Genomic DNA, 25,941 nt, shown 5'->3' on the forward strand with positions numbered 1-25,941 from the left:
TCATACCCAAATGTACTCATTTAGAAATCCTCACTGGAATGCAGGATGAGGGTATATAGCCATGTCTGCACTTTGCAGTGTTTAGTATTTTTCTTGCAGTGAAGACAAAAGTTTTAAATGTTCCACTCTCAGAACTTGAGCACACAGCTCTTTGTGATAACCTCTTGGATTTGGTTTTCTATAAGCACAACTACACATTGCCTCTAATGTGCATCCATGCTCATGTTTCTAATTTAGTTTTGTGGGAAAAGGCATCCCTTTAAAAATAAATTCTATATTCCACCCAGGGAAAAAAATACCTGGATTTGTACAACTGGGATAGGCTCCAGCCCCCCATGACCCTGAACAGGATAAGAGGTAGAGGATGGATGAATGGATGGACAAAGAAACTTCCAGTTCACTACAGGAAAGATGCTGGAACCCTAACTCTGTCTTGTGTCATATAAGATGCTGCATTTAATCAGGTGGGTTTTTATTTGGAAAATTTGGGAACCTGTTGCAGAGGAACAGTTGGTTGAAGAAGGTGAGTGAAGATGTGAACTTGGGCTGGGCCAGAAAACAAAACAAAGGCAGAAAATGTGTGAAATACACAGACACAGAGAATTGTGCCTTAATGCAGCTGCTAACCTTTGTAGAGACATTGCCAACACTCACCCAGCTGCAATTTGATTTTTACTTTGGATGCAGCTGGTATCTCTGACTCAAAGGAGTGTGTGTGTGTGTGTTTGTGTGTGTGTGTAAGAAAGAAAGAGAGCAGGGGGAGCTGTGGCCGAACCTGATTATGAAGAAACATTGGAGGTGATGGAAAAGGCTGCTGCGAGATAACAACACTTTGAATACCAAGAAGAGTGGGTTAGTGTGTGTGTGTGTGTGTGTGTGTGTGTGTGTGTGTGTGTGTGTGTGTGTGTGTGTGTGTGTGTGTGTGTGTGTGTGTGTGTGTGTGTAAGCTTAATAAAAAATGCTGAGTCAGGGCAAAGCAAATCCACGGTGCCCAAGCAGCAGATGGAGGGATTTCTCCCCTACTGAGGGCACACACACACACACGATAACACAACCACCCTGAAGAGCACTTGAGATTGTATAGTCAGTGATGTCATGTTGGCATAAAGACATTACAAATCAATACCACAAACACTTACACACAGCCAAAGTGGACACATAGCCTCTTATTATTGCATCTATTATAAATCCATGTTGAACTCCATTAGGATTGTTCAACATAACACGCTGCAGAAGAGACTGGTGAAGTACTGCAGTCATGTCAGTCAGCTTGGTCCTGAGTGAAGTATCGTAAAGATTATGAGCCTTTTTAAGCAGCACACACTTTCAGTTGTAGCTAGAAGCAAAAGTGAATCTAATAACTTTAATAATGGCTCAGTTCCATCCTGCGTCCCAGTATAACATCTCAGTGAGAAAGTATCCACAATCCCAGCACCTTGAAATCTCTGAAACATATAGTCTGATTGCGATCAAATTGAAAAGCATGTGACAGACAGAGAAGTCACTGCTCAGTTGAGCAGCACTATAAAGCCGAGAAGTAATGACGATGAATCATTTCTGATTTAGCAAAAACATGGTATTTCCTTTTGGAACTGTCTCATGACAAAAATGTTAAAATCTGGCCCAAAACATCAACCAGATCCATTTTGTCCCCATTGTCTGCCTCTCAGTAACACAGCGAGATGCAAAAATGAAGACAATACTGAACTGCTAAAACTGCAGTTCTTCCCATGGTCACCGATGCTTGCATGTAGAAATAATAGAAAGGTAGTGGTGGTATTAATCTGATGGAGGGGTTGTATATAACCCCAGACAAAATAAAGGAGTAAAAAAAACAAAAAAAACAAAAAAAGAGCCATTAGATGAAAACAGTCTGAGCCATGAGCATCCATTATGTGGAGCAGAGGGGTCTGCCTGCTTTGGACTTTGGATGCATGCAATAGGCTGGCTGCCCAGTCACAAGCTAAAAACAGTGCTTGCAGTTTCATAATGACTCTTCCATTGGCGGCTGAAGGAAAAAACGTAATGTTTTATGTGGTGGTCTGAGCCCACTCCTGCCCATATGTGTATACTAGACCATTTCTATCCACAGATACACCAAGCCAGATCTCCAACCAGAAGAATCTAAGTCTTTTTTGAACAAAGTCATTTACCTTTCTTTTTTTGACTTTTTTCTGTAGGTTTTTAATCAGGGCTGGTCCTAATGCTACATGGTTCAGTTTAAGCAATAAAACTTGGGGTTAGATTTATGTTCGGGCTATAATACACCCTTTTATAAAGTTAAACATAACGTTAAAGTTAAATTTCAAAAGTAAAAGGTACCCAGTGTATTACAGTATGACAATTATGGGTCCTGACTCCTAAACTTTCAGTAAGCTGAGTTGACTTGCCTAGCCCATTGTCATTTCCAAAACAGCTTTTTTCAAAGTCGCTGGCATCTCACAGGGTCTGTGTGATGTGCACACAAGGTTATGACAACAATGGGACAGATCTCTCACACATCTATAAAAAGTAAGATTCTAAAAATGGTAAACTTCTATATATTCTATTGTCATCACATGTAATTTTTCAAGTTTTTTTCTGTTCTAATTACAATAATTATGGCTTATCGTCACGGTCCCCCTGTCCTGGGCGATTCACCCCCCCCCTCTCTCTCACATCAATGTGTGTTTTTTATATGCTTTGCTGCAGAGGCGGAGCCTTGCGGGGATCTCTGCCCTGCTAGTCACACACCTGGAAGACATTCCCTATTACACACCTGCGCACTATTGAGCTGATTAGGATCTCCGCTATAAGAAGCTGGTGTTTCCTGTTGTTACATTGTGTGCTGTAAACTAGTGTGGCCCCCTGCAATACTTATGTGCAATCTGTTGTCTTTGTGTTTCTCACCTTTATCCCCTTTGTTCAGATGGCTGCTGCGGTTGAGTAAGCTGTGGAAAGAACTCTTTCGGGAGTGTTTTGGAAAGGAGAGAAGCCCGTCAAGATTGCCTGCTTGCCATTCTCAAGGACTACCTCAAGGACTGTTTTAATAAAATATCTTTAAACCTTACTGCTGTGCTCTGCATTTGTGTCCAGGTGTTTACAACAAGCTTAACATTATAGCTTGTGAAAATCAGAAATCTGATATCAGATTATTAGAATATTTCCAACAATCAATCAAAGTATTTTCAACACAGAGATGTCCAACTTCTGAAAAGTAGTTAATTTATACCCTCAGTACTTGGTTGATGTTCCTTTACCACAAGTTATTGCATCAGTTCAGTGTTACTTGGAGTCTGATCGACTTGTGGTGGTGCTGAGGTATTATTGAAGTCCAGGTTGCTTCGACAGCAGCCTTCAGCCCGTCTGTATTTTTGGGTCGTTTTTTTTTCTCATCTTCCTCTTGACAGTTCAGGGCTCTATTCCACTAAGTTAACCCTAAAATAAGGGAAACTGTTCCGGAAAGAGAGATAACTTCAACTCTGGGTCAGTTACCAGGGTAACAAACTCTGTGAACCTAACCTGCTTGCTGACAGGTTTTATTCTCTCTGACTCCTCCCCTCCTGCTGCACCTGAACCACCTGTCCGACACTCCGATTCACTTCCTCATTCATAAAGTCGCTGTCAGAGCATCAGAGGAGCAAATTTATCTGCAGACATTCACATTTTTACAAACACTGAAATCCCAGTTAGATGTTAGTTTTGTTTTTTTTGTACATAACACGAAGCTTTTACAGTCGTTCACTCGCCAACAGGCTGTAAGGACCGAGACAGCGATGATGTCACTGATTTATAATCAGTGCAGCTGCAGCTGTCAGACTGTCAGTCAGTTCCTCTGAAACATTTACTGTAGTTACTGTAGCATCACTGTTTACATCACACTGATCTCCAGTTGTTTCCCAGCTCATCCCATCAGGATCCGTTCAGGCTGGATTAATTTTTCATGACACACTGAATTCTTTTTACTGAAATAATTAAAATCAATAAAGCTGAGACATTTCTGATAACATGTTTTCCTTTATTGATTAAACTTTCCATTCATTACAGACTTGTGAAACTGACATTAGATCAGGTTTGATCCCAGAGTTGATCAACTCAGAGTTCATTTTAAACTCAGGTTGTTGAACACGCTTCCAGGAATGGGGCCCATGCAGTGGCGGTCCTAGCCTGTTTGGCGCCCTGGGCGAGCATCCCCGCCGGCGCCCCCCCCCCCCCCCCCCCCCCCCCCCCCCCCCCACACACACACACACAATAGCGATCGCCGCACTACTACACTTGGGGGGGTAATGAGCGACTGCTGTGTGGTGTATGTAGCTTTCTGCCATGGTCTGACAGACAGGCTTTAACAGAAGGTCCCCCCACCATCACAGGCACACTCAGAATTTCTTTTAAATTTTTATTTGAAAAAACATGGAAGAAACTGAAATATTACACAGCTTCTGCTTACCTTTATCTTTGCTTGTTTCTCCTCTTCTTCTTTTCTCTTTTTCCTAAACTGTGCACCTGATGGCTTTGACCTTTTCCTTTCCATCTGCCACAATTCGCCACCACCACCGCCCATCCCCAGGGTTGTCAGATCTGACTGACAGTTGCCAGCCCAACACAACAAAACCTCCACTGAAACTCATGTTAATAGCACCAGGTGTGATATATATTTAAATATACAAGCTTTGGGTAACTTGTTAAAATTTTGGCTGCTTTTCACCATATTTGGTAGGTTTTTAGGAAGTTTTTATTGTAAAATTATATATCTATATAATTTTATAATTATATAGAAATATCTATATAATATTCCACCCCAATGTGTTCACAAGCTGCCCAATCTGGCAACACTGCGCCATCCACCAACATTTGTCCAAACTGTCTAGATTCGTATTTGTGTTATTTTTTTTATCAGGATTCGGGTTCACACAAATACTGTGATTTAATGACCATATTTACAGTATTATAAATGAAATGGGCTTTGTGTTCTATCAGTTGTGTGCATCTAATTTTATTAGACGCACAGATTCATTCTGTGGAACATGGGAGGAAAAAAAAAAAAAAAAGAGTCAGTTTTGCATATCTCGCAAAAGTTTTGCGAGATCCTGAGTTACTTTTGCGAGATCTCGCAAAACTTTTCAATATTAGGACATACACTTCGCGTTAATCTTGATATGGCAGTGTCCGTGAGGATGAAAGGTTTGGCGAGAGACTGCCAGCAAAAGTCACCTTTATTTATAATTCAGCGGTTACTGTTGGCTGTAACCAGGCCCAAACTGTACAGGCATGAATGAATGAACCCGGCTGACAGTCTCACTCTCACGCCATCACTGCTTCACTCGACTCGCACCCCAGGCTGAGAGGAGAAGGGGGCGGGGCAGCGCTGTGTGTGTGACGGTCGAGTGAAGCAGTGACAGCGAGACAGAGAGAGAATCCCCCGCCTGCCCTTTTTCTTCTGTTACAACCTGTCTGACCATGGCAGAAAGCTACATGCAATACACAGCAAGCAGAGGGCGCCCATTACCCCACAAGTGGAGTAGTGCGGTAGGCGTTGCTGCGGCGATCGCAATGCGTTGGGGGGAGGGGGGCGCTCATGCCGCCCTAGATGAAATGCCGCCCTGGGCGGCTGCCCATGTCGCCCATATCAGAAACCGCCACTGGGCCCATGTCAGGTAAGTTGTCTGGTAAGCAAGAATTTCCAGACAACTTTCCAGCGGGACTTTTCAAGAATGACCTACTGCGGCTTACCCTTCTTGCTGATGATCATGGACAACTGTCAAGTCAGCAGTCTTCCCCATGATTGTGGCTGTATGTACTGAACTAGACCAAGAGATACACAGCATTCAAACTATTTGAATAATAATGCATTTAAAGTCGAAATGAAATATTTTTATACTATGAGATACTAGGTTTCTAATTTTTGTGAGCTGTGAGCCATAATTATTCACATTATGTGTAATTAATACAGAATACATAAAATTTTACCTTTTTGAATTTTATTTTGAAAAGATTTTACAATTTTATTGTATTAAAATTGAGTTGCATTAATAAATGCACTGTAAACACCCCTTAATGTCACATTTGAACCTAGTGACTAAGTGTCATTTATCAGTATGCAGGGATAATGCTGTAGAAGGGGCATATTTTTAAGCCAGGCCATTACCTGCTTCTACACTTAATCAGTTTTTGGTGCTTGAACCTACTAAGCAGCAGGTGAAAGCAAAGCAAATGAAATAAGCAAAGGTTGCGAAGCAAAGCAGCAGTCTCCTAGTTGACAAACTTATGACTTCGCTTGAATTAACTGTGTATGAGGTCATTTTCTTTTCTCTTGCTGTGCTGCCTGCTTGTTAGGGCAGCGGCTAAAGGCCAGCACTAATAAGTACCTCAGTAACAGACATGAACACTGACAGTGCAAGTGGAGAGAGCAGACAGACTGACCTTTACTTATTACAGCTGGAGTGGAGAGGAAAAAAGTGACAAATACACACAAAGGAAAGGAAGAGACTGAGAGAGTGACAGAAAAAAGCAGATCAATTGATATCTATAGGACTGCAGAGGTGGAATTAGGAAAAGACATAGAAAGGGAGAAACACTGGGAGAGAGAACTGAAGGGGTCTAAATGAAAGAGGAAAGAATAGTGCACAAAATGTGTGCGGAAAAAATTACTTTATACATCACATTACCTGTAAACACCTGTTTGGTCAGCAAAACTAGTTGTGAGCCAACATTTCTGCTTGTTTTCTGTAAAGCCACCAAGGCTTTTATCCCTCCTCCATAATATAACTGTGTGACCACTGTGTTTTATCAAGTCCAAAGCCATGCAGCTTTGTGACAGGATTTTTTGCAAGTTAACTATTGAGTAGACCATGACTTTTAGGGGCAACTAACCAAGCATGAGCCAGCAATGCAGGGCAAAAATGTGAGCAATACTTCTTCCCACAATTAGAATAAACTATTTAAGCACACTTGAAAAAGCGACAACCCATGAAGACGTTCCCTGACAAAAATTCTAGCAGCAGTATATTGGTGCTGTGGAGTGACATATCAAAGGCTCAGTGGTAAATTATCTAAATTAGTACATGTTCATGCTACAATATTGTTTGGCCTGCTTATGCTGTTGGCAAATTAATATACATAATAAAAAATAGGGGTGGTAAATGTTACCAGGCATGTATAATTCAGCTTTCGTGGATATAAACGAGGTGTCATTATCTTTAATTTAAAACAACAGGATACTTTCATAAGGTGTTGTAGGTGCATAAAGGATAAAATCCATTATCAACCTAAAATAATATAAATAAACTTGTAATTGAACAGCTGCTTTTTGATTAATCAAGGAAATTCAAAGAAAGGGAATATTACATGAATGTGTTTGACCCACACCCTTGAGTGTTTTGGTTTACTTTCTGTCTGTGTCTATTTTTTAATTTAAATGAAGTGCATGGCTGATGATCAGAAAATTAAATACGACATGAAATGACAGACTGAACCCATAAACTCACCAGTGAAGTGTTTACAGTGGTCAAGTCAGAAAGCCATTTTCCTATAGACTTCTACAGGACTGGAAGTCTTTTTTGCAACCACATCTGGTGGCCTTTATATAGAATTCCAATTTAAATCAGTGTGTTTTTCCTGACCCTGAAGCTACATCCATCTTTTAGTTTATGGTATGTACCAAGGCTGCAGTTCTTCCAGAACTGACGGGAGCCAGCATGAGCCTAAACATGCTCTATCCTTGCATGCTGAAGAAAAAGGACACCCACAAGCAGAGGAAAAATGGAAAAAAAAAAAAAAAACTTAATTGAATTGAAAGATTTTGAACCATAAAGTGAGTGTTTTTAATATTTGGCACAAAGCAAATGTGCAAATGAGCTTCAATTTTCAGAGCACATTTTAAAACCAAAGCACTTTTTAGTCTCTGCCAACAGCAGTACCAAGGTGCAGTGCTTGTTGAGAATTTAAAAGTAATTTCATGGCAAACGATCTAACTAACCATGAGAGTTTTTGTTTTCCAATGATGTGTAGTTACTGGGAGACTGTGCAGCTTTGATTCGTATGTGGTTGCTCAACAAAAGCTGGATAAATGGCAGTATTGATTGCACAGTGTTTTATTATTAAAATGTATTATTTGTCTTAGAAGTTCAGGTGTGTGATAATCTACTGACTACTACAATGGCTTGCATGCGCTTCAAGTTGTAGTCTCCATTGACGAGCACATCCATTCAAATAAGTAAATATGTGTCATTGTGAATAATCATGGATTTATTTGGACTAGCATGAAAGCATCAAAGGGAGTGTTATTTTAGAGGCTTCCTCCTGGCTCAGTGCTAGGATACAGGCCAAGGACGTGTGGTGTCAGCGATGGATTATGACTTTTTCATGGCGGCAGGGGTGGGAGATGGAACAGAGAACTCAGATATAACAAGTTCAGTTCCCACAGCACCAAGTTTGTGCCCATCAGAAACTGCAAATGTTTTACAAGTGTCCTTGAGTCACTCCAAATAAGAACACCATTTTAGTGCCCAAGATCATTTTAAATCGATATAAAAAAAAAACCTGCTGGGAAACCTCCACATACCGCTGGGATTAGCTGAAATGTGGAGCAGATTCTTGTTAAGAACCTCATATGAATTAACAAACTGTCTCACTTTATTACTGCATGAAATAAAAGAAAGAAACAAAACCTTTTACACCCTTTTTAACCCATGTATGTACATCATATTGCTCTATGATGACCATGGATTAATTCATATTTGACCTGGACACACTGTAACAGAACAGTGGAATAATCTGACCTGATAATAATCCTAGATAAAGAAGTAAAGAAGTAACAGATCTGCACATGTTTGTATGCCATAAAACTACACACATACCAGATATTAAAAGTTTGTTCCCAAACCTGTTAGTGTGGCTATGTTTCATGTTTTTAGACCTCCCCTGATTTCTAAATTCTTCCTCATTTTGTCTGCCTGGTTTTGAAAATTATGTAACGCTCACTTTTGGTATAACAACCTGCTTCTTGTTATGTGTATTTGAGTACAAGCACAGAGCACTAACTGTGATAGAACCCAGATTTACAAAGAACGGGCAGCACAGTTTGCCTCCTAAAACTTTATTTTTTTGTCACTTAGACTTAATGATACTGCAGTCACATCCACTTTACACAGCTGGCCGCTTTTGATTGGGGAGCTATAAATTTCCTTAGCAACCCAGTTACACGTTCCTATAAAATCATTAGCAGCTATGGCATTTATGATGTTTTAATGCTGAATCCCTTGTTAGTAAATCTCTAGTTTGAAACTAGCAGTAGCCACGAGGAAGGTAACAGAAAAGTACCTGCTGCTGCAGTTGTGTTCATGACCAGTCTGTTCTGTAAATAATAGCTTGACCACAGAGAGACCAATCAAGCCACTGAGACAGCTTTTGTTGCACCAAACAATAGACCCATACCCCGGCGCTAGACGGAGTGATCCCCACTTGCAGAATGTTTTTGTCTTTTGTCTTTAGTTTTTGTCTCTGCCAATAAGATGGTAAAAGAACACAACATCCTGAATGCTATTTCTATTCTTTCTGTTCTAATTGCAAACTCCTCCATGTTAGTGTCAATTGGGAAATAGAGGGTGACACAACACATGTCAGGGCAGTGGCTTCGCAAGCAGGAATAGATGTGTCTGCCAGATAAATGTACTGTTTGGTTAGTACTGGTGCACAGTTGTTCATGTCAACAGAAGGTTGGAGCAGGAAGTTAAAAACAAGGGGAAAAGATACGAGCCATTACAACAAGAAAAAAAGTCACCCAAAGGCAGCAGGTCTCAAATATGCAATAAGTCAAAGACAACTAAGCAGAGACAAATGGCAGCATAACCAGGTCAGGATTTGTAAATGTGTCTGTGTCTGTTTTTTAAGCTGATCTGAGTGGGAGTGTCATATTTGAGGTAGAATTTAAGGTGTATTTCTGACAACCTGGTAAATAATATGCAGCTATGTCTGTGTAGATTCTCAGTTGCAGCTATATACAAAAAAGAAATGTTTGAACACCACAGCAAATAAACATTCTGGGAAGTTAAAAAAAAATTCAAATAGGAAATAAAGCCTAAAAGATACAGAGGTCAGGTCAGTGGAGCAAGTGTCTTATGAAAGCCTTTAATGCAGGTACAGCAAAACCAGTTTTAAGGGCCCAAATGCAGCAGAGCAAAATTAGGACTGCCCCCTAGAGAAGCTGGCTTTAGGGAGTTTCGAAAAAACACCACTAAGTAATGGGACTCAGACTAAGAAATCTTAAAAACATCAACTCAAATCTGTTTTTATGTTATAAAGCTGATGGCAGAGTTGTACAGAATACAAATGTCATCATAGTTCATCTTCAAAATGAATAAATAGGACACTGGTTCCCTACAGAAGAACCTATGATCTTTCTTTTTTCTTTTGAAGTGAATGCTGGTGAATAAGACAGAGTTTCAGATTGGATCACCTATTGGAGCTCTTATTTCATGGAAATGCCCCAAGTGGCCTAGGCCTCCACTGTGACCTGTTGGATGGATTCTGATGATTACCTTGTAGTCTTTCAGTGGCATCTTCTATCTAGTGTCTACTTATGTATACAGAAAAGGTCAGAAAAGCAAGATGTAGGAAAAGAACAAGTTATCTGAAAGGATGACTAAACAGACTGAATACTTGATGTGAAAGGACAGCTCTTAGAACTTGGATGATGATACAACCTGTAAACATGCTTGGCTGTCCTTGTTCTGCTTAAAGATGCATAAAATATTTCTTCAAATTTCATCTGTGTCTTGATGTATTTTTCTGCATGAAGGAAACCTGGTCTCATGATAATTTCCATACCAATGATTATGCTGGAGCATTTAGAAGTTCAAGAGTCACATTTCATCTAGTGGTTGAGGCCAAATTTGAGTTACATGACCATCAATATTGACATACATTTGCCAAATGGACTGGTTCACATATAGGACATTTCTACTCTACATGAGCACTCAAAGCCCTTTATACACCATGAAGGTGCATGCATACAAGCATGCACTTTCAATCTAATATTCACATTCCAAAGAAAACATCAGAAGCAACTCAGGGTTCAGCATCGTGCCCTAGAACAGCTTGGTATGCAGACTGGAGCAGCAAGGGATCGAACCACCAGCCGCCCGATTACTAGATGACCTGCTCTACCTCCTGAGCCACAATTGTGTTTATTTTGACCTGTCATATTTCCCATTAATAGTACCGGTACCTCTAACAGTCATGCTGTCTTGACATTTTCCACATCCTTACTGCAGATTTTGAGAAGAGAGCATTAACAATAATCAGTGTACATCAGAAATCAGCCATTTTGACAGCTTCATCAGGGATCTTCATCCATGGATACTTGCTGCCTGAACCATGCACAACCATAACCATGCATATTCATTAATAATATACAGTGTTATTAAATATATGATATTTCATGTGACTGAACACAGTTAAACTAGACATATGGACCACAGATAGTTTATTAGCAGCAGTGAATTGAGGGTTATTCACAGCACAAAAATGTGATTTTTTTTTTTTAATGAGCTGTCATGGATAAGTGACTCTGACTATTTTCAGTAAATTGACTGAATGCTGTAGAAGCAATGTAGAAAGAAAAGCTAATATGAGAAGCTTTTTTGGCTGCATTTTGTCGAGGAATGAGGCAATATTTATCCATATAATAAGATTTATGGAGAGGCTGAGTACCTGAGATTAGGAGGAACTGAGTGGTGGAGGTGTGGAATTTAACCAGATAAGGTGTTTAAGAGTGGCAGTAAATGGGCACCTGGAGTGGCAGAGGTGGCACATAAAAATCACACAAAGATCAATATCTGATTCTACATTTCTTTCCATGTAGTTTATTTCAACCTGCAGCCCCCTGCTATTGGTAGACCCCTCCTTGAAATTTAAATGAGTACTTTCAGGAAATGATTACTGGGGACTGATGGAGTGCTCCAAGCCTGTTTCAGCATAATTACAGTGGTTCTAATGTGCAATTATCAGTATGGCCCACTGCAAAACAGAAACTGTTTAGATGTTAAATACTGCCATTAACATTTGCCTATAAATGTTAAATGCAGCCATTAACATTTGGCTTTAAGATGAAATGGAGTTATCTTAATGTTTTCTTGGCAGTCCAAATGGGACTGAGTTAAAATTATAGTTATACCTGACCACACTTTACAAGAAGGGTAGCAAGAGAGTGGCATTGCAGGATTTGATTGAAAAAAATGAAAATATAGGAGTGACATGGATTTGAAAACTAAGCAAATAGGTAGTGGTTCGAGGGTGGGGGTTGAAAAAAGGTGCAGATACATGGGTCTTTTAAAAAAAAGGGTCTTAACTTAAGTCAGAGACATCACTGTAAAGGTTCCATTGTGATCACGAGTATCTGTGAGAGACCTCTCTATTTCACAGCCACAGTAGATTTCAGCTCAGTATTTCTAATTTGAACACCTGAGTGCACTCAGTTAGCATGGGCCTAATCAACCCTGTCGGAAATTCCCCCTATACTTTTCTTTAGTCCTATAACAGTGCTAACACAAAGATGAGATTGTTGACTGACTCATGAAGGATCATAGATTACCAGGCATATATTTTCAACTCTAATATTTCAAAAAAGCAAGCTCCCCACCAGGAGAGATGAAAAGACTGTGTGTGTGTGTGTGTGTGTGTGTGTGTGTGTGTGTGTGTGTGTGTGTGTGTGTGTGTGTGTGTGTGTGTGTGTGTGTGTGTGTGTGTGTGTGTGTGTGTGTGGACTGGCTGACTTTGCCAATAGCAGTAAAATAGCAATTTTCAAACTTAAAGCCTTGTTGTGCACTTCGTTTTGCTTCTTCCCACACAATATCCTCAGTTCCAGTCCTAGGCCTGACGAGTTGGAAGGCGTCAAGCCTAAAGGCACAGATCAGCTTGTACAAAGAGTCCTGGCATCTATTAACCTTTATGTACCTCAAAACCAGACTGCCACTGTACAGCAGATTTGAGCATGACTGACCTCATTATTTTGAATTTGAAGGGTGCACCATATACCCTGTTCTCCCTTGGAATCAGTTTCCATCAGGTACCATACAATGATGAGATGAGAACACATTTCTTGATTAAATACTGTAAGCTGAAACTGGACAGATAGCACCACACCGCTCCTTGTGCAAGTTTTATGAGCAGAGATTTAAAAAGCGTTACCCCAGCACTGTTTCTCTGCATTGCTTAGGTATCTCAGAAAGCAGGCTGAACTCACATGGGTCAATATAAGCCTTGTTTTCTACTTAGGGTGTTATAAGCTGCTGCATCACTTACACTAGACTCACTCCTCCAGTAAAGTAGTTCAGCTTAGTGTTACAAGAGTGTCATCATTACATTACTGGAGGCAAAAAGAAAACTTGCCCAACATATTGAGGACTGTTGCTCCTCTGCCTTTAAATTAAAGCCTTCTGCTTGAGGGCCCCTGGTGAATTCTGTGTCAAAGCCCCTCTCTGGCCTCTCCCCAGTCTTTCTGGGTGGAAAGGAGGAGTAACTCTCAGTGCCAGGGCCATTTCCCAGTCTAATGAATTGGCCACAATCAATGTTCAGCCAAACAGTACATACAGTGAGCCACAGCACTGGGAGTGAAGGCAACACTGTGATCCTTGAGTAGGATTAACGGGCCACCATGTGTGAGCAGCCCATCCAAAGCCAGCCCCCATATGGGCTGACCAGCCAAGATAATACTCAGTGGCTGCAGCGAGAGCCGAGGAAAGCATGTGGGAGTTCTGTCACCTTTATCCAATCTGGCTGCTTGGCTTCTGGTAGAGTTCTAACTACTCTGTGATGGATCGGACACTTCAGTTGGCTTTGCTCTTCACTTTTTACTGCCCCCGTTCACCAATGAGAGGGAGCTAATGAAAACCAAGAGGCACTGTTGTAGAATCCTGAGAAATTACAAGCTGAGAAAACAAAGGGATTTCTGTAGTTCCTTCAAACAATAAATGAGGCTGGGATCAAGAATTTTTAGGAGTCAGCTTGTAAAAATACAAAAGCAATGTAAATTTGGTTTATTCTCCCTTCAAGGTCAGCTTGTGCACCTCTGGGCTGCTTTCAGCATGGATGATATTTTTAAATGGATTTTTGCAAATCCCATTGTCACTATTTCACCACAGAGCTCAAATTTGTGCAGTCAGCAGTCAACTTGTCTTTTGGACTGACCAGACTTCCAAGTGCACGATCAACCCTGCAGTTTCAGGAGCATGCTTGCCTTTTATTTGGTCTGTTTTTTTTTTTAAACTTCACAGGGTTGTGCATGGTGAATTTGTACCCCAGGGGAAGACTGCAGACACAGAGTTCTAGTTTAAAGTCCAAAAAAAAAAAAAAACTCTAAGGGGGCATACTCAATAGAAAAGACCCAAACAAGCTGAAGAATTGCTTTTCTGACACGCTGGAGGGGATCCAACAACAAACAGGACCCCAGGCAGAACATAGCATTGCAATGAAATGATCAGTGTTATTCATATTACCTATCTGTGGTTTCAGTGTTAAGGCTGATTGATGTATTTTATCAATTTTGCAGACATCTTCTAGCTCCCAAGTTAATTTGGGATATCCCAAACCTACCCTGACTGAAATTATAAATTAAGCAAACACACTATATGCTACTGTAGGCAGTTGGAACTGGCCCAGTTTCTCTCTCAATCTAATAATGTTCATGCGTGGACATTGTTTACAAACTTTTTTAAACAACATTCTGTTGGGTCTTCTTTCATTTTTCTCAAGCTTGATCAAATTATTCTTACTCTGTGTAAAAGATGAACAAATCCCAAACTCCCTGATGATGCTGTTCACTGGTACTGCAGTCTGTAAAGTCTGCAAAGCGTCCCCTTACAGAAGCTCCAAATATGCAATGGTAGCCCTCTGCAAAGCCAACATCAGCATCCAGCAGAGATATCGCTCTTGAATTTTTACTGTGCTCAGTGAATCACAACTCAGTTTTATGTCCCTGTTGCGAGCAGGTGGCCTGGTAGAGATTTTTGATGTACTAGACTAATATAATTTCAGTGCATTCTGTTGTACAGTACAAATGGTAAGCACTAACTGATCTATCTATCTATCTATCTATCTATCTATCTATCTATCTATCTATCTATCTATCTATCTATCTATCTATCTATCTATCTATCTATCTATCTATCTATCTATCTATCTATCTATCTATCTATCTATCTATCTATCTATCTATCTATCTATCTATCTATGCCACCTTTTTGTCTTTATATCCGTCTCCCTCTCTCTAACCCTGCAGCCGCCACAGAGGTATTTCTCAGACTTTGCGAATCCAGCTTAGGCTTGCCTTTGATGTTTTGTGCTCAGTGCCCTGTAGGGAGGCAAAGACTCTCCTGCACTGAGGAGAAATGCACCACTGCCACCCACAGAACAGAACACATCTCAGTTAAAAAACTAAGATTCAGTCAGGAGGGCACTGCTTTCCTCTCAGTCTGTTCCTAACATTTAATTGGCCCGAAGGTGCTTCTTGCCAGTTGATGTCAACAACTGACCGAGTGTATGACGTGTAAAGCAGCACAAGGTAAAACTTTTTTTATGGATAGCCTGCACCTCGAAGCCCTCACTGTTAATACTTTCAAACACATCTGTGAAAAATGGAAAAGGTCATTGCTGTAAGGAAAAAGGGTAGAGAAGAATGATGCAGGTCGGACTAACACAAATCTTATATTTAGCCCTTTTCGACTGAATAGTTTCAGGCAATATGAGGCTGTTTCTGTTTGCTTTTACCAACAGCATTTAAAGAACCTTTGACGATCAAGCAAATTAGGCCAATGTTGGTTTTTTTTGTTGTTGTTGTTGTTTTTTTATTAGAGGTAAGCAAAAACATAGAGTAACCCTGATGTTCTTTGAATGTTTGTTGTTGTGTATCCATGATTTGAGTTTGCTGTACTGGCTAAATGTAAAGGAGGTATGCAGAACTGAATTGAATTTTTTTTTGTTTTTGTTTTTTGTTTTGTTTTCTTTTGTTTTTTTTGGGGGGGTGCCTCAGTACACTATGAAACTTGTTTTATTAAAAAAAAATATCCCAGTTGTAACCTGATATTATTACTAGTCACACTTTGTTCTTAGATATTTTGTAAAGGAAGTCATAGTTGCTGTGGGGTGTGTGTTTGACCAAAAAGTGGTCAGCCTTTCAAATTCTGCCTCAATAGCACTTTGACCTTTAGAAAGTATTATTACTGAAACACCTTTTTAACATTGAAACTATTATAAAGGAACTAAATCCACTCCCTGGTTCTTCCTTTGCAAAGGATTTTACTTCAGGACAATAGTCCTTGTGAGGAGGCGGCTTAACAATGTGAAAAAATGTGTGTGCTTTCAAATGTAATTCCAGTGTATCACACAATTTGGGGAAGATAAGATACAAGAAGCACACAAAACCCCGGTATGATGTCAAAAGCTACACTGTAGATGAAAACATGTTGGCACTGTTTCCACATATAACAAAGTCCATTCAGACAGTCTCTTACAAAGCAAGAAATATTGATTATATTATTACAGTAATAACAGGAGATGCATGTGGTTTGGTTACCAAGTGGTTGTAAACTGTAAAATTGTAAACAGACATCCACATGGCATCTACTCCACTACACAAGCCGTGTTTGTGCCTTTTACATTTATCTTTATGTAAATTCTGTCTAATTTGTTGCATTGTGAACTTACATGTCTGGACCAGATACCTCTCTACTCTTCGATGTTAGCTTTATGAACCTGTGGTACCGTTTACTTTCTCTAATGGTTCGGTGCTATAAGAATAAGAGGTCATCAGTTCAAATTTGCCCTCTGGCAAATTATCTTTTCAAGAGTATTTTATTATTCTCAACAGCATTTTTTTGTCTGTATTATTCTCCTCTAATCATAAAAATGATAAGATAAAACCATTCATGTACACAAGCATTCCCTTGTTACAGTCAACATTCAAGAGGGACATCAGAGGGTGGCAGCCTTACATCTTAGCACGGCTTTAATTTTTGAACCGTTTTTTTTTTAATCAAAACCAAGAAACCAATCCGACCACGACCAAGAAAACACATTCAGCCAGTAAGGACAGTAATTCAGGTGTCAAAATGTTTGCTGGGATATGCCTATATTTGCTTGCATATTCCTCCCACATGCACAAAACATGATGGCAACCTCCTGACAGAAGAAGAAAAGGTTCTTTGTTTATTCTATTTGGCTGGACAACAGGGGGAAAAAGATCAAACAGAGAAAACAGCACTTTACAAGAACTGGACCGAGTTGTGTGTGGAGCGCAGTATAACGAAATACATTCGAATCACAAAGCGCATACGTGATTTTTACCTTTCTGACACATGCACAATTGGAGACTACTGCATAAGGCAAATTAAATTCTACTGTGGGTGCTCTGTAAGGTCAGCCAAGTGCATTTCTTCACAAGGTAACAAATAAAACAAAAAAATTGCCTTTACAGTAAGAGAGCACTCCCCAACAATCAGCTTTACTTGTTTGTGAGATTAAGTTTGAGTAATAAATTCTGGGTGATGAAGTCACAATTTCACTTGAGTTTGCAGTGATGTAAAGCTTTCCAGGTATCAGGGTATTAACAGCAGATGGTGAAACATTGATGTTTAAGAATAGCAATGAATAATTGCTGACCTTCTCTCCTGTTGACCTTCGCAAAGACTGGCCCATGACTGCTGGAGAGCTGGGAGGAGCTTCTGAAGGATGACGGCAGAAGACTGGACACCAACGGGCTTTCGCATCCATCTGTAAACCAACCACACAACAGAAAAGACAGATCGGTGTTTACACTAACGGACAGTTTCACTGAACATCATGTGAGGAGAGGATGTTCTCCCTGTGCCTGTGTGAGTTTTGTCCAGGTGCTCTGGTTTCGTCCCACAGGCCAACTGTTAATTCTGAATTGGCTGTGGGTCTCAAAGTGAGACAGATACAGCAGTGAAAGTGAATGTTTCCTCTGCCATTGTCTTTGGAGGGGCATCGCATCCCCTCGACAAAATGCTCAGATTTGTTGTAATGGTCACGGGGAGAGGAGGGGTGAAGGACCATTACCCCACTCTTCCAAAGCAGTCAACCTAGAGGTAGCATGAAACCACACAGAGGTGAAAGTATAGAGTTGTGTAAATGTGACACATGATGTAGAACACTTTGAGTGGTTAGTAAGACTAGAAATAGTGCCCAATACCAGCGAGTTTCAATCCATCTCAGTGTGTTATGTTGATATGGTGTCATCTTACCTGAAAGGTTAAACTTGATTGGATTACCCAAGACCCAAAACAGATGTAATTTTAGGTTGGGGGGGGTATGTAGGTCCTTAAAATGCAGTTGCAGGAATAAGACAGGTTGGTTTCATAGGGAGACTAAAGTCAGAAGAGACCTTTACATCCCTCATACACTCTCATGTTTATGATGTCAAGGACACGAAATGGAGTAGAGTTCAGTTTTAATACGAATTAGTGACTCATGTACCTGCAATTGAGTCATTTCTGCAATGCAAAAAGTATATCATAAAGTGAAGAGCTTATTTTAATGTTATGGATGACTTTGATGAGCCATGAGCCACAAACTATGACAACAGTCATTCCATGGGACTTTATTGTAAACTGTAAATTCTGCAGTATCAATAAAGTATATATGAAATACTGACAAATGTCTCAGTATGTCAATTCAGCCTTCAAAATTCTCCAGTGTTATGTTTATTAAAGAAACACTGGATTTATTACTAATATGCTGTTAATGCAGAGCTTAAAATAAAAACTGGAGAAAATCTCTGATTTGTGATACATTGTCCACAATTGCAATTACTCTATGAGCTATACAGTCCCATTGGCTGTCTGCTTTAATAGCTACACATATAGGGTGAATCTCAAATACTGAATAAAGTAAAAAATTAAAGAAATTAAAGAAAGCATTTGCCTTTTACTGAACCAGGTCAAATGCTAACATCCTGTGTGAACTATAGTGAATGTAAATCTAAAAAAAAAAATCATTCAGCACTACTGCCAACATATATTTCAGTAGAAACAATAGATATAACATATATCTATTCAGATTCCTAGTGTATATATTATTTATTAATGCAAATTATTAATGCACAATGTCAGTCTTACTATTACTCTTCTTTACCTACATTTATATATTTTATTTATATCTATCTATCTACAAAAACATAATATTAAAAATATGTAATATACACTTTTATGTACTGTAGATTGTGTGTATTTGTCACCATAAATGCTGTTTTTCATCATCAGTTAAAAGAAGTGTACATTTAATACATGTGCAACTGATATGACCAATTATCCAATGTATGAACACGATAAGCGTGTCAACCACAACATGCTTGACCCTCTAAACTGCCCAGATCCCCAGATCACTGGTCCACAGTTTCACCACCCCATAACCTACAGGACCCACAAGGATCCACTGCCAAAGCCCAGATGCCAGACACCACAGGACGCCACCATAGACCATCTGTCCATGCTCCAGTGGACTAGAGTAAATTTAGAAATGTGACAGGGATCTAAACAATATTAGTGAAGTAATTTTAAGGTTGTGGCTTGCGGTGTTCAAGTTGGTATAGCTTGTTTCTCTAACTGTTATTTCTCAGTGGTGGGGGGGTGCAAAAACACAATAGTAAACATGATTACTCTTGAGTGGAGGATCCAGACTCAAGACTTCTGTGTCTGTCAGAATCTGTCATGCTGAAGACATGCTGAAGAGTCCTTTAGTGAAGAACTGAGGGCTGCTGCTCCTTATGACAGAAGTAGTGACAAAACGGAAGCTGTGACTAATCTGTCATTTGTTCATTTGTTCCCCAGAACACCTGACTATCAGATCATTACAAATGTTCACACATTTCTATAATTACCATGTAATCTAACACTTTTTAATGGAGTTCCACAAACAAGAAGAGCCAGTTCAAATTATTCACAATCCCCTCAGAGACGCCTGATCCCGTTTCCCAACCCTGACAACAAGGCTTCAGCTGAGATTACTTTTTCAACATTATTGTACTTCATTTCAAGCACAGAGGATTTTCATTACCTGAGACTATAAACCATAGGCTGTTGACAGTTTTGAATAGTCTGTCATATCCACCTAAGCTTTCTCCATCTCCCATTCCCTGCAAGGACTTGAGAGTTTGCCTGTGGATTTCTCTTCGAGCTCAGACAAACTGCATCTTCAGAAAGAAAGAAATCTGAAGAACAGCCTTTGCTTTGGGTAGTCCTGTGCAACAAATTGGATAATCTCAACTGTCATTTCTTTCAATAGCCTATGTTTTCAAACAATAAAAAAAAAAAAAGCAAAATAGAGCACAACCAAACTACAGCTTGCACAAAGTAATAAAGGAATATTAGCATACTACTGTAAGCATCCCAGCTTTTGACTTTCGGTTATAATGCCCTGACGCAGATGCCATATGGACAGCAGTGACCTGTATGTCCTTCATAACAAAGGAAAACAGTAAACATGTTTCTCAGCTGTAGAATTAAAAGATAATTAAGCACTGCAGTCAAAAACTGACAGCGTTAATGGCAATGCCATTCATATGACTGGGTAAGTGTGTCCAAACTTTTGACTAGGACTGTATATGTACTTTGTCTACGCCTCCTCCTAAACTTTGCACATACATCAATTTTTAACGTCTAATTATGTTTTTAAAAAAGATTTATTATAAATCCCAATTTTTCTGATTTTCACATTCATCATCCACCTGCAAGTGCAATGTTGCGTTCAACTAACATCGTCAGTACCAGGGTTATAATAGTTTTGGATTTTACATTATAGTTTAGTTTTAGTTAGTTTTTACTTTTTTTTCTCTAATTCAGTTAGTTTTAATTAGTTTTCAGAGTGGTTTTGCTCGTTTTTATTAGTTTTTATTTTTGGTTTTATGCTTAGTTTTAGTTAGTTTCAGTATTAGTTTTAGTATTTTCATACTTAATCAGATACGCTTTAAAGATACCCTTTAAAGAAATAAATTCAGCAACCAACTGTTCACAGACAGCAGAACTACATGCTAAATGTGTGTATTATTAAGGACACACATGAACATCAACAGGGAGAAACTGCTAACAATATGAACTCCAAAACTCGATAAATTCTACAATAAACTCCCAATAAAGTTCAGCCTCAGTGCAGCAGATTAACAACAGCTACATGTGGTGTTTGACAAAAACAAACTCCTTGAAGGAGTCAAAGCTCAAATCCAGCTGCATCCTGATGTTCTCTCCACCTGATGCTGCTTCTGTTTTGGAGCTAGCTTGGTTAGATGCTCGCTGATTAGACTTGCTGGGTCTTTGCGGCCTCTGTAGCCTACGGAAGTGTCCGACCTCATGTCCGCATTTATGCATGTATAGCTGGATTGCGTGTGTTAATTACCTTGTGGTTGTGTGCTGGGGGTTTTTTGGTCCTCGCTCTTTGTGCTCAGTTTTTAGGGTGCAAACATATTTGTCCCTGTTTTTTCACTTTCTTCATTCCTTCACGTCCATTCCCATAGTTTCAGCAGCTCCCTCCAGGAATTTGCTGACATTTGTGAGTCCTTATATTGATGCTTTGATTATTTGTCCTGATTGTTATTATCTGACTGATAAAGTAGCCGGAAACGCACAAGGACTAAACACAACGTTGTGGGCTGCGTTGACCCGACGAGTAGTCACGTTTCTCTGGAGGTGCAGGCCGGGTTGCCTTGTAGGATGAGAGCGGTTTCCGTAGCTGCCTTGTGTGCACTTCTCAGGTCTACTTTGATGTTGGTGTTTTTTTTCCTGACTAAGAAGTGTTCCGAACATCATCCACAACAAGACACTCGCTGCTATCTGTGCTATCATAGTAAAAAAAAAAAAAAAAACACCACATGGGACTCTCTGAGGAGCAGCGCGGTGTGCGCACGCACGCACATGCGCACCCATTTGCCCGACGGCGTTCCGAGCTTAAACTCGGAGAGAGGAAAAAAATGATTTCATATCAATCCACAAGACTTTTGAAAAAATAACAATATCTATAATTTCAGTTACTTTTAGTTAGTTTTGTAAACTCACAATTCAGTTTTAGTTAGTTGTCGTTTCTTCCTTTTAATTTTAGTTTTTATTTATTTCAGTTAACGACAATGTTTTTTCAATTTCAGTTTTCGTTATTTCGTTTGTTTTCGTTAACTATAATAACCCTGGTCAGTACGTAACTTAACAGTTACCAAAATTTGTATCCTCAGCAGACATTTGTTAGAGTCACCACCAGAGAACTCCAACCAGCTGACAGAGATACTGAACAAACTACAGATAATGGCTGAGAACAAAATTCAGCTGAATTAGTGTAAAGAGTTTAGAAGAGTTTAGCGGCAGAAATGAGTTTCCTTGGAAGGTTGGCTGGCCTCTCCCTTAGAGATAAGGTGAGGTGTGCGGCCATCCGGGAGGGGCTCAGAGTAGAGCCGCTGCTCCTCCACATCGAAAGGAGCCAGTTGAGGTGGCTCGGGCATCTGATTATGATGCCTCCTGGCCGCCTCTTGGGTGAGGTGTTCCGGGCATGTCCCACCGGGAGGAGGCCCCGTGGTAGACCCAGGACACGCTGGAGAGATTATATCTCTCGGCTGGCCTGGGAACGCCTTGGGGTCCCTCTGGATGAGCTGGAGGAGGTGGCTGGGGAGAGGGAAGCCTGGGCTTCTCTGCTTAGGCTCCTGCCCCCGCGACCTGGCCCCGGATAAGCGGAAGAGAATGGATGGAGTTTAGATGAGTGCCCAAAATAGCTGCAAGACACAGGTAATGATAACAATAATAATAACTAATAACAAAAATACCAGTACTGATACATTCTATAGTAAGAGAAGCCTAATATGATACAAGTAAACTAAGGCTATGCTTGAAGTAAGTCTTTACTGTTTTAAGTGTCTGAATTCTGAGCATTAATGATTTAAATGTACATATTTTTAATCACCCAATCACTCATCATTAAGTCCATTTCAATAACACTATATCTGCCAGCAAAGCAGTTTAAAGCTATTTATACACTGTATGGACAAAAGTACTGGGCCACCTATACATTACACCTACAGAAGCTGCTCGTGGAAACCCATGCCATGAAGGTCCCATTGCATAGTTTTGTGCTGATGTTAATGCCAGAGGGGGTTATCGAGTCAGCAGAGCACCCCAACGCTTGCTGACCCCACTCTGTAAGTTTACGTGGTCTGTAGCTCATTAAACACTATTAGAGCATCCATCCATCCATCCATTCGCTTCCGCACCCTGTTAAGGGTCGCGGGGGGGCTGGAGCCTATCCCAGCTGTCATAGGGCGAGAGGCAGGGTACACCCTGAACAGGTCGCCAGCCTGTTGCAGGGCCAACACAGAGGGACAGACGACCTTTCACACTCACATTCATGCACTCATTCACACCTATGGGCAATTTAGATTAGCCAATTAACCTAACCCCAGTAAGTGCATGTCTTTGGAATGTGGGAGGAAACCGGAGTACCCGGAGGAAACCCACGCAAGCACGGGGAGAACATGCAAACTCCACACAGAGAGAGGGAGAGGCCTGGGCCAAGGTGGAATCGAACCCAGGCCTTCCAGATGGTATTCTAACTGTGAGGCAGCAGTGCTAACCACTACGCCACCGTGCTGCACTACTAGAGCAGTGAGTCAGGAGTGCTGCAGCCCCCTTAAAAAACAGAAAATCCAATGGGCCCCCCTTTTCACCCAAACATTACAAGAGCAGTAAATTTAGGTCCTATTACCTGTTTTAATTCACTTTTTATATAAATGAATACATTTATGTAAATATGTAGCTATGCCTACTTGTGAGTAATTTCATGTGTGTAAATGAGAACTGGCTCTCAAAGATTTTACCTGGTAAAATAAAGCTTTAAAAAAAAATAATAAAGAAAACAGAATCTCTGTTATTACTGGTGCTTGATTTTATACACGTGAGGTAACGGAACTAAAAAAAAATACCTGAATTCAAAAATTAAAGAGGCTCCAAATTAAAGAGGCTCCAAATTACCAGCACTACCCCCCCCACCCCCCCACCCCCCAAAAAAAGATGAAAACAGTGGAATTTCTACTTGACTCAAGTGGTTTATCCCCTCAAACCTGCTTGTGAGGTATTGTGTAATTTAATAACCACTAAAAGCATGAATATTTTTACATTTACAGACCATCTTTAGGATAATTCGGTTAACCTCACATCATACTATTGAGTGATATTTGCTTATGTGTACACAAATGTGTATAGTATCATTATTATTATAGTATTATCTAGTTCTAGGCTTTGTTTTGTTTTTCAAAAAAAAAAGGGTAACCCACAAATAGCATATGCAATACTGTCTCACAGAAATTTAATTCCTTCACAGCTAAATTGCTTTTCCAGCAGTGTTATGTGCAACATAATTCCTGGCTGGATTACCTTATGAATAATAATGAAGTCTTGCATTTATAAACTGCATCAGAGATAACACAGTGGTTGGAGTAGATGGTAAGTCTATAAAGCACACAGCTGCAACATCGGAGATCACAGTTTGTATCCAGAGTAAAGATCCTTGTCAAATTAGTTTCAGGCATCCAAAGCACCTTGGTTCGAGATACTGAATACTGAGTGCAATCTAATACATTAACAAATGAAAGATAAGTTAGGTCAAGCTTCACATTCAGAGACAACTTGTTGAACTCTGTCGCTTTCTCTTGGGAACGAGGATAATAAGGCCTTTAACTAAAGAGATGTCAGAAATCTCCTTTACACTGCATTTTTGTTTGACTTTACGTTTTCATAACAAAAAAGTTCACCAAAGCACTAACTTTAAGAAAATACAACAATGCATAATTGCTATCAATAATTCCAGCAGTAACTGCAAAAAAAAATTCCCCTGAAAAGATTTGTTTCTATTTGTTTCCATTGTAATAGATGTTTCTAAATCCAGGCTGCTTTTACACAGACATTATTGAGAATTTATTATTGGAAAAAGGTAAGAAGACAGGCATTGCCTTCAGATCTGTACTCTCAGGTCCCACATGTATGTAAAGAAAGAAGCAGGAACCAGACACTTAGAGAAACTGCATATGTTGCGGTTGTATTAAGAAACAAGTCATGCAGAATATTTAGAGTGGTTTTCTGAGGGTGCCATATTAACAGGTGTTGAGCAGAGAAATATTTCAGACTGAGGGACATTAATTGCACAGAGTTGGGACAGACAGAAATACCTGAGTGGCATGTCACATGCATGACATCACACTGTGACACTGCACCATTTGTTTTAGGTCTTGTCATCTCCGTGTCACGCTGGCTGACAAAATATGTCAGCAGTGGCGAGAATTGTTGTTGTGTCGACTACAAAAATGGTTGGAAGAATTTCTCAGCTCTAGTTTTTCAGCTCTAGAAGTGGCAGTACCGATTTGTGGGCACACCGCTTTAATCCAGATGTAAATATCACAGTGGATAATAGATGGATTGCCATGATTTTGTGCAGACATTCATGATTCTGGTAATCCCCAGAGTTTTTCTCTGGCATTTTGTGCATGTCACATAATTTACCATATTTAGTGCAGACATTCCCGGCACTACCTCTAGTGTTGAAGCACCAGACAGGTCTTCTCACTTTCAATTTGAGCAGAATGAATGGAGGAACATCTATTGGGTCTTCAGATGCTGAGAATAAACTTAACAGAGTCTTAAGAGTCTTAGGCTGGAAGTGTGTGTGAGGTGAAAAACTACTGATCATAATAAAGTATTTACAGATATAAAATATGCATTGCATCATGAAGCAAGTGCCAGCTTAGCTTGTATGCATCCAAACATTTTCCTCCATTTATCCAATTCAGGTTCAGGGACATAGAGTGAGAGACAGTGTATACCCAGGACAGGTCACAGACAACCACACACAACCTGTTTAGAATCACCAATTAACCTAACATGCATGTTCTTGGAATTGTGTTAGCAAGCTGGAGTACCTGAAGAAAACCCC

At 40.0% G+C, this 25,941-nt stretch overlaps 1 protein-coding gene across 1 annotated transcript in view; it reads right to left on the reverse strand.

The window, feature by feature from the left end:
- LOC115778741 (contactin-associated protein-like 4) overlaps window positions 1-25,941 on the reverse strand; it is a 109,758-nt gene that overhangs the window by 71,336 nt on the left and 12,481 nt on the right. Inside the window, exon 2 of the mRNA XM_030727021.1 lies at window positions 17,632-17,742. Within this exon, the coding sequence (XP_030582881.1) occupies window positions 17,632-17,742 (111 nt within the window). The remainder of the gene's footprint in view (window positions 1-17,631; window positions 17,743-25,941) is intronic.

This window comes from Archocentrus centrarchus, chromosome 4 (assembly GCF_007364275.1).
Source record: "Archocentrus centrarchus isolate MPI-CPG fArcCen1 chromosome 4, fArcCen1, whole genome shotgun sequence".
Taxonomy (NCBI): Eukaryota; Metazoa; Chordata; class Actinopteri; order Cichliformes; family Cichlidae; genus Archocentrus; species Archocentrus centrarchus.